General features: G+C 45.9%; 1 protein-coding gene across 13 annotated transcripts in view; it reads left to right on the top strand.

The window, feature by feature from the left end:
- Nucleotides 1–12,188, top strand: part of PAFAH2 (platelet activating factor acetylhydrolase 2) — a 75,026-nt gene that overhangs the window by 20,930 nt on the left and 41,908 nt on the right. For 10 of the 13 annotated variants that reach the window (XR_002521755.2, XR_001902293.3, XR_001902289.3 and 7 more), the window contains 3 exons: nucleotides 4,570–4,661; nucleotides 7,008–7,178; nucleotides 8,951–9,105. Coding sequence is in view for 6 of the 13 variants with exons in the window: in XM_021937806.2 (XP_021793498.1) it covers nucleotides 4,570–4,661; nucleotides 7,008–7,178; nucleotides 8,951–9,105 (418 nt within the window). In the remaining 7 variants the exon portion in view is untranslated. Of the gene's footprint in view, nucleotides 1–4,569; nucleotides 4,662–7,007; nucleotides 7,179–8,950; nucleotides 9,106–10,627; nucleotides 10,809–12,188 lie in introns of all 13 variants that reach the window. The other 3 variants (XM_017958477.3, XM_017958476.3, XM_017958473.3) reach the window with 1 other exon arrangement.

Raw genomic sequence — 12,188 nt, 5'->3', positions numbered from 1 at the left:
CAAAAGTCATTCAGGCTCTATTCAGAGAACCAAGAAATTTCACAAAAGCATGAAGAAAAATGAAAAACCTTTTTCAATATTTTGATATTTTTCCTTCCAGTTATTTTTACATGTATTAATATGTGTATATATATTTTTTACACAATTATGTTATCATTTAATACAAGCTGTTTTGTGGCCTTATTTTCATTTAGCAAGACAGTATGAGTATCTTCTTATGCCAATTAATATTTTTCTATGGCATGATTTTAAAAAAATTTTTTTAGAGACAAGATCTTGCTATCTGCCCAGGCTGGACTCAAACTCTTAGGCTTAAGCAATCCTCCTGTATAGCTTGACTTTTATTATTTATTTTTATTTATTTATTTATTTTTGAGACAGGGCCTCACTCTGTCACCGAGGCTGGAGTACAGTGGTGTGATCACCACTCACTGTAGCTATCACAGTCTCCCAAGTAGCTGGGACTGCAGGCGCCCGCCACCACGCCCAGCTAATTTTTTGTATTTTGTAGAGATGGGGTTTCACCATGTTTCCCAGGCTGGTCTCAAACTCCTGGGCCCAGGCAATCCACCTGCCTCGGCCTCACAAAGTGTTGGGATTACAGGTGTGAGCCACTGCACCCAACTGCATGATTTTTAATAGCCATGTCATATTGTATTGTGTGAATAAGAATGGTGTGTGTGTGTGTGTATATATGTATATAAAAAATACGGCCAGGTGCGGTGGCTCACACCTGTAACCCCAGCATTTTGGGAGGCCGAGGTGGGCAGATCACAAGGTCAAGAGATTGAGACCATCCTGGCCAACATGGTGAAACCCCATCTCTACTAAAAATACAAAAATTAGCTGGGCATATAGTCCTGGCTACTCAGGAGGCTGAGGCAGGAGAATCACTTGAACCCATGGGTCGGAGGTTGCAGTGAGCTGAGATTGCACCATTGCACTCCAACCTGATGACAGAGCACGACTGTCTCAAAAAAAAAATGCTGGCCGGGCGCGGTGGCTCAAGCCTGTAATCCCAGCACTTTGGGAGGCCGAGACAGGTGGATCACAAGGTCAGGAGATCGAGACCATCCTGGCTAACACAGTGAAACCCCGTCTCTACTAAAAAATACAAAAAAACTAGCTGGGCGAGGTGGCCGGCGCCTGTAGTCCCAGCTACTCGGGAGGCTGAGGCAGGAGAATGGCGTGAACCCGGGAGGCGGAGCTTGCAGTGAGCTGAGATCGCGCCACTGCACTCCAGCCTGGGCGACGGCACGAGACTCCGTCTCAAAAAAAAAAAAAAAAAAAAAAAAAACTTATATATTTACAATTATTGCTTTATGAGACTTGCTATTTTAAGAGCTCCTCCCACAAACTTATGCAGTAAGCATTCGTACCTCTTTACCTAGAAAGAAACCAAGGATCAAAAAGGCTAAGAACCCAAGAGTACCCAGCTAAGTAAGTGGTAGAGTCAAACATGAAATTGGGGCTTTTTGATTCTACAGCCTATGCTGTGTGCCCCAAACCTTCTTCAGAATGTATATTTTAAAGGTTTTGGTAATATCCTCCAGGAAGAAGCAATCTGCCTGCATGCCCAGTAGGTAAGACAGACCCTGGAATCTAGAGTGCTTTACCAACTACAGTGTTCATGTCATCAACCTGCATGAGAGTCAGAGGTGCCCTGGACACTGAGGTCCGGGCCTGCATGCCTGTGAGCCTGAGAAAGGCACTGGGAAGCCAGGCTCACGCCTGTAATCCCAACAGTTTGGGAGGCTGAGTCGGGTGGATCACTTGAGCCCAGAAGTTCAATACCGGCCTGGTCAACATGGCGAAACCCCATCTCTACTAAAAATACAAAATTCAGGCCGGGCGTGGTGGCTCACGCCTATAATCCCAGCACTTTGGGACGCTGAGGCAGCCTGACCACCTGAGGTCAGGAGTTCGAGACCAGCCTGGCCAATGTGGTGAAACCCCGTCTCTACTAAAAATACAAAAAATTTAGCTGGGCGTGGTGGCAGGCACCTGTGATCCCAGCTACTCGGGAGGCGGAGGCAGGAGAATTGCTTGTACCTGGGAGGTGGAGATTGCAATGAGCTGAGACCACGCCATTGCACTTAGTCTGAGCAACAAGAGCAAAACTCCATCTCAAAAAAAAAAAAAAAAAAAAATTTAGTTGGGCGTGGTGACGTATGCCTATAGTTCCAGCTACTCGGGAAGCTGAAGCACGAGAATTGCTTGACCTTGAGCCTAGGAGGTGGAGGTTGCAGTGAGCCAAGATCATGCCACTGCACTGCAGCCTGGGTGACAAAGTGAGACTCTATCTCAAAAAAAAAAAAAAAATTGGAAAATGGCAGGCTACAGTCCAGTTAGATCAGTTAAGAGGGTAGCCTTCTAGGGGAAATACAGCATGAAAAAAAAGCTAAGTACATTTTCATCTATCAAATTGAGTAAGATCCAAAAATTGATTACTCACTCTGTTAACAAAGTTGTGGGCAAGTAGATATTCTCCTACATTGCTGGTGAGAATACAAATCGTCCCATGGAGAGCATTTGGCAATTGATATCATCAGCAGTACAAATGCATATGTTTCTTTGACCCAGTAATTTCCAGTTTGGGGAATTTATCCTACAAATAAATACCTGCACACTTGCAGTGTAATAGATGGACAGTGTTGTTCATTCCAGTGTTGTTTGTTATGGCAAAAGTTTGATAGTAATCTAAACGTTCACCAGTGAGGGAACTGGTTTAATTATGGGACAGTGGATGTGTTTACTTGGTTAATGCTAATTGCTAGAGTGTGTAAACCCCACATTTCAGTGGCTTAACACAGTAGAAATGTATTTCTCTCCTACATAAAGTTCAATATGGGTGCTCCTGTATAAGAGGCAACTCAGGGATCCCTGCTTCTTTTATAATTTCTTATGGCTCTACCCTCTCACAAAATTTGTGAATCCCAAATTTGTTGTTTGCATTAAGCCAACAGAAAGGGAAAGGGCATAGAGGTTTGTATGAGACAATTTATGGACCAGGTCTGGAAGTAGAGATAGCACTTTTGCTCACATTCTGTTGGCTAGAACAATCACAAGTCCTTGTCTAACTGCTGGGAAATAGTTTAGCTGTGAGACCAGGAACAAGAGGAAAAGATTTGGTGATCAGCTAGCTGTCTGTCCCATGGCCAAATTGCTGTGAAAAAGGGTGTGGAAACTCTTTATGTACTAATGTTTTTATGTACAAAAAGATACACCGCCGCGTGTATGAAAAGAGGGAAAGTGTATATTCAAGTTGACCTATGAATACAAGCAATCTCCTCAGGGACACATGAGAAACTGTTACCTGTTTGGAGGTAGGTGGCGGGCAACCATGTAGAAAAAAACAGGGTAAGTGGGAGACTTCTTTGTATACCTCTGATTTTAGAGGTTTTTTTAAATGCTGAAGAGGCCATCCAACCAAGATGCTGATCTGAGGGTACTGAGTGAAGGGGGAGGATTTAGGTACAAAGCCTTGGAATAGACACTGGGGAGAGCAGAGCAAAAGTTCAGAGCAGAGCCTGGGCCGTAGAGCCTGGAGAGGCCTCCTGAGCCCCTTAGCGAGCAGCTGCAGTGGCTTTTTATATAACCATACCCTGAAGGCTTCTGGGGATGACCAGAAATAGATATGTGCGGAGCATGTTAGCGTGCACAGACTCACTCTTCCCTTGACTTTGGATAAAAATCACGACAGATATCCAGAGAGGAAGGAGAACCTGCCCTGCCTTCTGCACAAGCAGTCTTTGCTCCAGAGCACAATGGACGGGCAGCAGGAGCATCCCTGTTTCACCCTCAGTTCAGTCCATGTGTCATGGACCCTTGGACCAGTTTATAAGGTGGAGATTCTGGAGGATGGAGGAGGCTCTTATTCTGAACGTGCTCATAAACCAATGGGTCAATGTGGAATCTGACCATTTCGAGCCATTCATGTCTTCATAGATGGTTGTTTTTTTTTTTTTTTTTTTTTTTTTTTGAGACAGGGTCTCACTCTGTAACCCAGGCTGGAATGCAGTGGTGCAATCATGGCTCACTGCAGCCTCAACCTCCTGAGCTCAAGCAGTCCTCTCACCTCAGCCTCCTGAGTAGCTGGGACCATACGTGTACACCACCATGCCCAGATAATTTTTGTACTTTTTTGTAGAGACAAGGTTTTGCCATGTTTGAGCCCTGGCTGGTCTCAAACTCCTAAGCTCAAGCAATCCGCCCGCCTTGGCCTCCCAGAGTGTTGGAATTATAGGCATGAGCCACTGCACCTGGCCTATTCATAGATATTTGAATGTCTACCCTGGTCCACTATTGTTAGGTGGTGAGATTACAAAAGTAAACATGAAAAGTATGGTTTTCACAATTCCTGCCTACACAAGGCTGTTCAGTCTAAGGATTGCTTGACTGTTGCCCCTTCCATAGGCAAGAGATTCTTGATAGTGTGGTGTTGGTGGACTCACTTGCTGTATTGTGCCTTTGACCTCATTGCATCACATTTCTTCCTCTTGTTCCTGATGAATTCCTAAAGAAGCAGTCCTGAGTTTCTGACTTGGCTAAGTTCTCCGCTTTCCTCAGGGCAACATTGACATGAGCCGTGTGGCTGTGATGGGACATTCATTTGGAGGGGCCACTGCTATTCTGGCTTTGGCTAAGGAGATCCAATTTCGGTGAGTTTCCTAGTAGTGTTGCTGTGCTTAGCTCCATACACCATTTATTCATTTAGCAAGTATTTGTTACACAAGTACTATATTCTTGGCACTGTTTAGGGACTGAGGATTCAGTGGTTAAACAAGAAAACAAGATCTCTGATTTCATGGGATTATATTATTGTGGGAGGAGACAGAGTAGTGAAAAAGCCAATAGATAACAAAATCCCCGTGACCAAAGTGCAATGAAGAAAAATAAGGCTGAGCATGATGGCTCACTCCTGTAACCCCAGATCTTTGGGAGGCTGAGGCAGGAGGATTGCTTGAAGCCAAGAGTTTGTGATCAGCCTAGGAAACATCACAAGACCCCGTCTCTACAAAAAATTTAAAAAAGGAAAAAACAAAACTTAGCCAAGTGTTATAGTGCATGCCTGTAGTTCCAGCTACTTTGAAGGCTGAGGCAGGGGGATCACTTGAGCCCAGGAGTTCGAGGTTACAGTGAGCTCTGACCGCACCACTTTCAGCCTGGGCAGTAGAGCAAGACCCTGTCTCAAAAAAAACAGAGAAAAGAAAACAGGCTGATATGTCTCTGAGAAAGTGAAACCAAGACTGGAAAGGCAAAGAAGCCAGCTGTGTGAAGATCTAGAGGAAGATATTTCCAGCCAGCAGGAATAGCTAATGCAAAGGCCCTGCGGTGGAAAGAAGCTTTTTGTGTTAGGGTGGGAGGAGCATAGTGAGTGAGGGGGAGGCAATTTAGGCTGTGATCAGAAAGAGAAGCAGGGGCCAGATCACGGGGTCGTTTGGCCAGGGTAAGGAGGTGTAGATTTTATTCTAAATATGATGGGAAACTGTTGAAGATTTTCAACAGAGAAATATCAGTCTTACATTTTAAAAGATCCTTCTGGCTACTGTGTGAAGAATGGATTGTAGCAGGACAAGACTGAAAGCCTAGAGGCTCGTTAGAGAGATGCTGTTTCAGAGTCAACGTGAGAGATGATAAATTTACATCAGGATTGAGATAGTGGGATGGAGAGAAGTGACTGGAGTCAGGATATGTTTTAGAGTTGTCAGGACTTGGTCATGTGGGAGGTGAAGGAAAGAGAAGAAATCCAGGTTTTTAGTTTTATTTTTTTCCCTTTGAGACAGGGTCTTGCTCTGTTGCCCTATGCTGGAGTGCAGTGGTACAGTCAGCTCCCTGCAGCCTCAACCTCCTAGGCTCAAGTGATTCTCCTGCCTCAGCCTCTCAAATAGCTGGGACTACAGGTACATGCTACCATGCCCTGCTAATTTTTAAATTTTTCTTTTGAGAGATGGTGTCTTGCTCTATTGCCCAGGCTAGTCTTAAACTCCTGGGCTCAAGTGATCCTCCTGCCTCAGCCTCCCAAAGTGCTGGGATTATTGGGATGAGCCATCATGCCCAGCCCAAGGTTTTTCATTTGTGTATCTATTATTTGAGTGGAAGATGATTGTCTTTTATTGAGATGGAGAAGAACAGAGGAGCATTTCAGGGGTCTGAGGAGGGAAATGGCTAAATCTTAAGGCCATAATATTGCCCTTCGTGACATGGTTTTGCTGTTGGCACCAAGGAGGCTTTTCTTGACCTCACATAGAACCTTGTGCAATTGGGGCACTAAGCTATATTGTTTTGCCACCTTGTCTGTTCTGTCTTCCCTGCTGGACTGGGAGCTCCATGAGAACAAGAACACTTTTATGTCTATATCCAAAGCACATAGTAGACACTCAATGAATATTGAATGAATGAGTAATTAAATGAATGAAGTGCCATTCTATGGATCTCAGGTCAGTCACCTGAGAGTAGATCTTGGAGAAGAGGGAGAGCTGATCCTTGTTCTCAGGGAGTTTGAAATCTAGAAGGGCTGGGTGCGGTGGTTCACGCCTGTAATCCCAGCATTTTGGGAGGCTGAGGCGGGCGGATCACAAGGCCAGGAGATCAAGACCATCGTGGCTAACACGGTGAAACCCCGTCTCTATAAAAATACAAAAAATTAGCCTGGCATGGTGGCGGGCACCTGTAGTCCCAGCTACTTGGGAGGCTGAGGCAGGATAATGGCGTGAACCCCGGGAGGCAGAGCTTGCAGTGAGCCAAGATCTCGCCACTGCACTCCAGCCTGGGCGACGAGCAAGACTCCGTCTCAAAAAAACAGAAATCTAGAAGGATCTTTGGTGAAAAGTAAAAGTGATCCCTATCTAAGATCCTAACTGAAGGCCATGGGCCCTGGTACCCCCTTCCTGGCTTTCTGAGCCTTTACCCCACCAGAGGGAGGAATTCCGCCCTTCCCTCCACCACCCTAACTATTCTTGCCTGGGATTCCACATGGCAACTCCAAATGTCTGGTCCTGTTCCAGGTGTGCAGTGGCTCTGGATGCTTGGATGTTTCCTCTGGAACGTGACTTTTACCCCAAGGCCCGAGGCCCTGTGTTCTTTATTAATACTGAGAAATTCCAGACAATGGAGAGTGTCAATTTGATGAAGAAGATATGTGCCCAGCATGAACAGTCTAGGATCATAACTGTTCTGTGAGTAAACCACAAGGTCGTGATCCCAGTGCCCTCTCCATTTGCCATTTGCTGTGGTGCCCTTAACTTCTGGATTATCCAGAACTTTCTACCCATTAGTATAGGATACCTGAATACTTCCTGAATTGCAAAGAATTTAGAATTTTCTGTCTGTCCTTCTTCTCCACTAAGCTCCATCTACAGTGACTTATTCCATAGTTTTTCTGACTTTATGACAGGATTTACCTAGTGCTTTCTGAAAAAGGGCATTATGGGATTGCATGTTGGAAAGGAAGTGGTGTGGGTTTGGGTAAGTTCCAGAGATTGCTAGCCTCATTTGGGAATTTTATTGGATCATTAGAAGAGTGTGAATATATAGACCTTTGATATTCACTAGACACATTTCTAGAGACCTTCATGAATACCAGAATCACAGATCACTGTTAACATATGTTGTCTTCCATAAACCATCTATATTCTGGTCAAGAGAAGCCACATTTTCTTCACTTCCATCATCAGCACTATCAGTTGGTTTCCTTTTGGGAGCCATTTTTCACAGGGAAAAAAACATTTTTAGTGACTTTAAGAAATGTTCCACATGTGGGAGGTGATATTGAGCCACAGATGTCGGGCTGAGATCTCACGGACTGCTCCTGCCCTGCAGTTGAGCCCAGCAGCACACAGGATTCAGGGATCCATCTGGTTCCTATTTCAGCAGAATGACAAGTGACTGCATGCCGTGGACCTTTGGAGTCACTGGGTAGTTGAAATGCCAAATCTAGAGCCCTTGAGCACTGGGGCCGCATGGCTGGTGACTTCTTCCCTTGCTCATCTTGGTCCCGGCCCTCTTTCCTAGGGCCACCCCTCCTCCTTCCGTTAGGTTTCATGGCAGTGGACACTGCCTGAATGCTTCCCCAGGTCACATTCAGGATAATTGTGACCAGGAGGGAAGGGAGGTGAGGCCAGTTGGGAAGGGGTCACTCAGGGGACTTAACGCCTGGCAAGGTATCATTTATTCAACCAAATGCTGGATACTCAAGTATCCCATATATTATTCTATATACCTTTTTGTGTGCCTTAACTAATGCATTTTTTAAAGTTAGTTTTTCTGTGATATCAGACAAATACTTTAGCATTTAAATTCTCTTTCTCTCACTGAATTTACTAGTGAATTCAGTTATGAATAATTTAGCCCAAAATTAACCTAGTGAGGATTTTACCTGCAAATTAAATGTATCTAGTGCCAAAGGACTTAAGTTCTAACCCAGGAACCCCCTTTTACAAAGCACTTACTCTTACTTTTCTGATTGTTTAAATAAAAGCAAGTAATTCCTTTTCCCTCTTCACTCTGTGGGACAGTTCTGAAGAATAACTTAATTTGTTTTGTGAATGGTTTGAAATTCACCGGGCAAAAGCCACAGCTAATAGATTATAGTAACATAGAGAAGCCACGTGCCACAGACCCCACCTCCTTGCTTCTGTCTCCGCTCCCGCTAGCTCAGCCTTTTTCCTGCACTGCCAGGCATTGTAGTCTAGGGGTCAAGCTACCTTTGAAGCCAGGCACATCTGGCTTCAAATACTAACTCCACCCCCAACTACTTGTATGACCTGACCCTAAGCAGATTATTTCTTTCCTTGGATTCTGTCGAGGGGGAAAATACTTCCCTTACAAGGTTGCTGTGAAAATAAAGTGTGATAATGCATGAAAAGCACCTTGCACATAGTAGGTGCCTAACACACATCTGTATGCCCTCGCCGCCAGACCCCTGCCAGTTGTTTTTCTTTTCCCCTAGTGGTTCTGTTCATCGGAGTCAAACTGACTTTGCTTTTGTGACTGGCAACTTGATTGGTAAATTCTTCTCCACTCAAACCCGTGGGAGCCTGGACCCCTATGAAGGGCAGGAGGTTATGGTGCGGGCCATGTTGGCCTTCCTGCAGAAGCACCTCGGTAAGGAGAAAACTGGGGCTTTTGGGGCAACCGTGGGGTCCCTTAGATTTCCTTGCAGCAGAGTGAAATCTCTGACATGTCTGGGATCTGGGAAGGAGATTTATGGCAAGTGGAAAACCTGAGTGAAGGAGAGAGTTACATAGAATTACAGAAAAAACAAGGCCAGTTGCAGTGGCTCATGCCTAGCACTTTTGGGGGTTGAGGTGGGAGGATGGCTTGGGGCCAGGAGTTCGAGGTCAGTCTGAGCAACATAGTGAGACTCTATCTTTACCAAACAAACAAACAAACAAACAAATTAGCTGGGTGTGGTGGCACACACCTATAGTCCCAGCTACTCAAGAGGCTATGGTGGGAGGATGGGTTAAGCCCAGGAGGTCTAGGCTGCAGTGAGCCATGGTCGCACCACTGAACTCCAGCCTGAGCAACAGAGCAAGACCCTGTCTCTAAATAAATAAATAATTAAACAAATAAATAAGAAAAAATACTTAACTGAAAGTTTGGAGATTCTGACTATCTTGCTTGCAGAATGACTTTGGCCTAGTCATTTAACCTCTCTGAACCTTGGTTTCCTCCCTATAAATGGAGTATTCACCTCTCTCTACTCCACCACCTCTCTCCTTACCCGGACTCATTATTACCCACCTTATCTGCATTGTAGGGGAGCTTATGAGGATGACGGGCTAAATTTATGGAAGTGTTTTAAAGAAACAAAGCATGGAAGGACTATGAATAATGTCATCAGTCACAGAGCAGCTAAAGGGCCAGACCTGCAGAGGTCCGTGGTCCAGCTTCCACCCAGAGGAGGCATCCTCTTTTTTTTTTTTTTTTTTTTTTTTTGAGACGGAGTCTCGCGCTGTGTCACCCAGGCTGGAGTGCAGTGGCGCGATCTCGGCTCACTGCAAGCTCCGCCTCCCAGGTTCACGCCATTCTCCTGCCTCAGCCTCCGAGTAGCTGGGACTACAGTCGCCCGCCACCACGCCCGGCTAGTTTTTTGTATTTTTAGTAGAGACGGGGTTTCACCATGTTAGCCAGGATGGTCTCGATCTCCTGACCTCGTGATCCACCCGCCTCGGCCTCCCAAAGTGCTGGGATTACAGGCTTGAGCCACCGCGCCCGGCCAGGAGGCATCCTCTTACTAAGCTTTATTGGTTACAAAGACTAGAGGCTCACAAACTCAGCTTGAGAAAAAAAGGGGAGTTTGTTTATGAGACTGCACCTGGACTGGGTGGGAGCGCAGTTATAGAAATCAGGGTGGCTAGCAGGACTGACTTTTCTTTCCATCTGTCTCATGGGGTCAGTCTCTCTGTGTTTTCCTCTCATGACATCTCTTTTTCTTTGTTCCATTATGCATTTTTTTTTCTGCTCTGTGGTTTTTCTCACTGATAGCAGCTGTTTATTCCGTTTCAACTTCCTCATAGCTTGAACCACTTAGAGTGTGTTCCCTCTAGCTTGTGGCATCTTTTCATCTTCAGCTCCCACTGCTCACTGCCGTATTTTTTTTTTTTTTAATTTCTTTGAATAGATTCTCAAGAGAGGCAATTTGATTGTATCAGCTCCTCTTTGCCTGCCAGAAGACACTGTAGCCCTGTCCCAGCAAGGCTCCAATGCTCTCTGCATCAGAGGTCCTTTTCTGATCCCTTAGCAGGTGCTGTGTGCAGGGCAGTTTCCACGAGAAAGGAACCAGGCTTGCCTGAATTTCGAAGGTTTGCCTTTAACATAAGAGCAAGATCTCCCACTTTGTAACCCCACTCTACTTGCCCAGATTAACCCCTCAAGAGCTACCCAGAGAAGCCTAAGATGGCACCTGGCAGTTCCCTAGATATTTGAAGTCACCTATGCTGGTCCTCTCTGAGTGTTCTGTTTGTTTTTATTTTATTTTATTTTTTTTTTTGAGACGGAGTCTCACTCTGTCGCCCAGGCTGGAGTGCAGTGGCCGGATCTCAGCTCACTGCAAGCTCCGCCTCCCGGGTTCACGCCATTCTCCTGCCTCAGCCTCCCGAGTAGCTGGGACTACAGGCGCCCGCCACCTCGCCCGGCTAGTTTTTTTGTATTTTTTAGTAGAGACGGGGTTTCACCGGATTAGCCAGGATGGTCTCGATCTCCTGACCTTGTGATCCACCCGTCTCAGCCTCCCAAAGTGCTGGGATTACAGGCTTGAGCCACCGCGCCCGGCCTGTGTTCTGTTTGTTAAGCTAAATGTTCGTGGTACCTCCACCTTTCCCTGCTCAGTTCCCCGTGTTGCTATTTGTTATCCCCTTCCTTTGGAGTCACTGTTTTTTGGTGCTCCTTCTGAAGTGTGGTGCCCTGGCTGGGCGTGTTAGCTCACATCTGTAATCCCAGCTACTTTGGGAGGCTGAGATGGGAGGATCGCTTGAGGCCACGGGTTTGAGACCAGCCTGGGCAACATAGTGAGACCCCGTCTCAACAAAAAAATAAATAAAATTAGCCAGGTGTGGTGGCATGTGCCTATAGTCCCAGCTACTCGGGAGGCTGGGGTGGAAGGATCACTTGAGCCTGGGAGGTCAAGACTGCAGTGAGCCAAGATCGTGCCATTGTACTCCAGCCTGGGCAATAGAGTGATACCATCTCCATAAAATAAATAGATAAACTGTGGTGCCCTGACTTGACTATAATGTGTTAGATGTGGTCTGACCAGTGCTGTCCTGGACAGTCACTTCTGTGCTCTGTTTTGTTTTGTTTGAGATGGAGTCTCACTCTGTTGCTCAGGCTGGAGTGCAGTGGTGCAATCTCAGCTCACTGCAATCTCAACCTCCTGGCTTCAAGTGCTTCTCCGGCAATTCTCCTGCCTCAGCGACCTTAGGGTCAATAAGAGATTTAGGGCATCATTCTTATCACCTGGCAAGTAGGGAATGGACCCATGTCTCAAGACTTTGATGGTGCCTGACTGCCTGGTCCTCAGCCCTCTTTCCCTGTCTCTTCATAGGCACCATGTCATTATAAAAGCTTAAGATGAAAGATGATAGGAAGCCCACCATGGCACGATTGTGCTCCCTTTAAAAGCAATACCCGTTGAGCTAAGATACTCACTGTTAGAGACCAGCAGACATGGAAATGGGGTAGGA

Source organism: Papio anubis, chromosome 1, assembly GCF_008728515.1.
Source record: "Papio anubis isolate 15944 chromosome 1, Panubis1.0, whole genome shotgun sequence".
Taxonomy (NCBI): Eukaryota; Metazoa; Chordata; class Mammalia; order Primates; family Cercopithecidae; genus Papio; species Papio anubis.
This window is presented reverse-complemented; position numbering and strand designations above follow the sequence as displayed.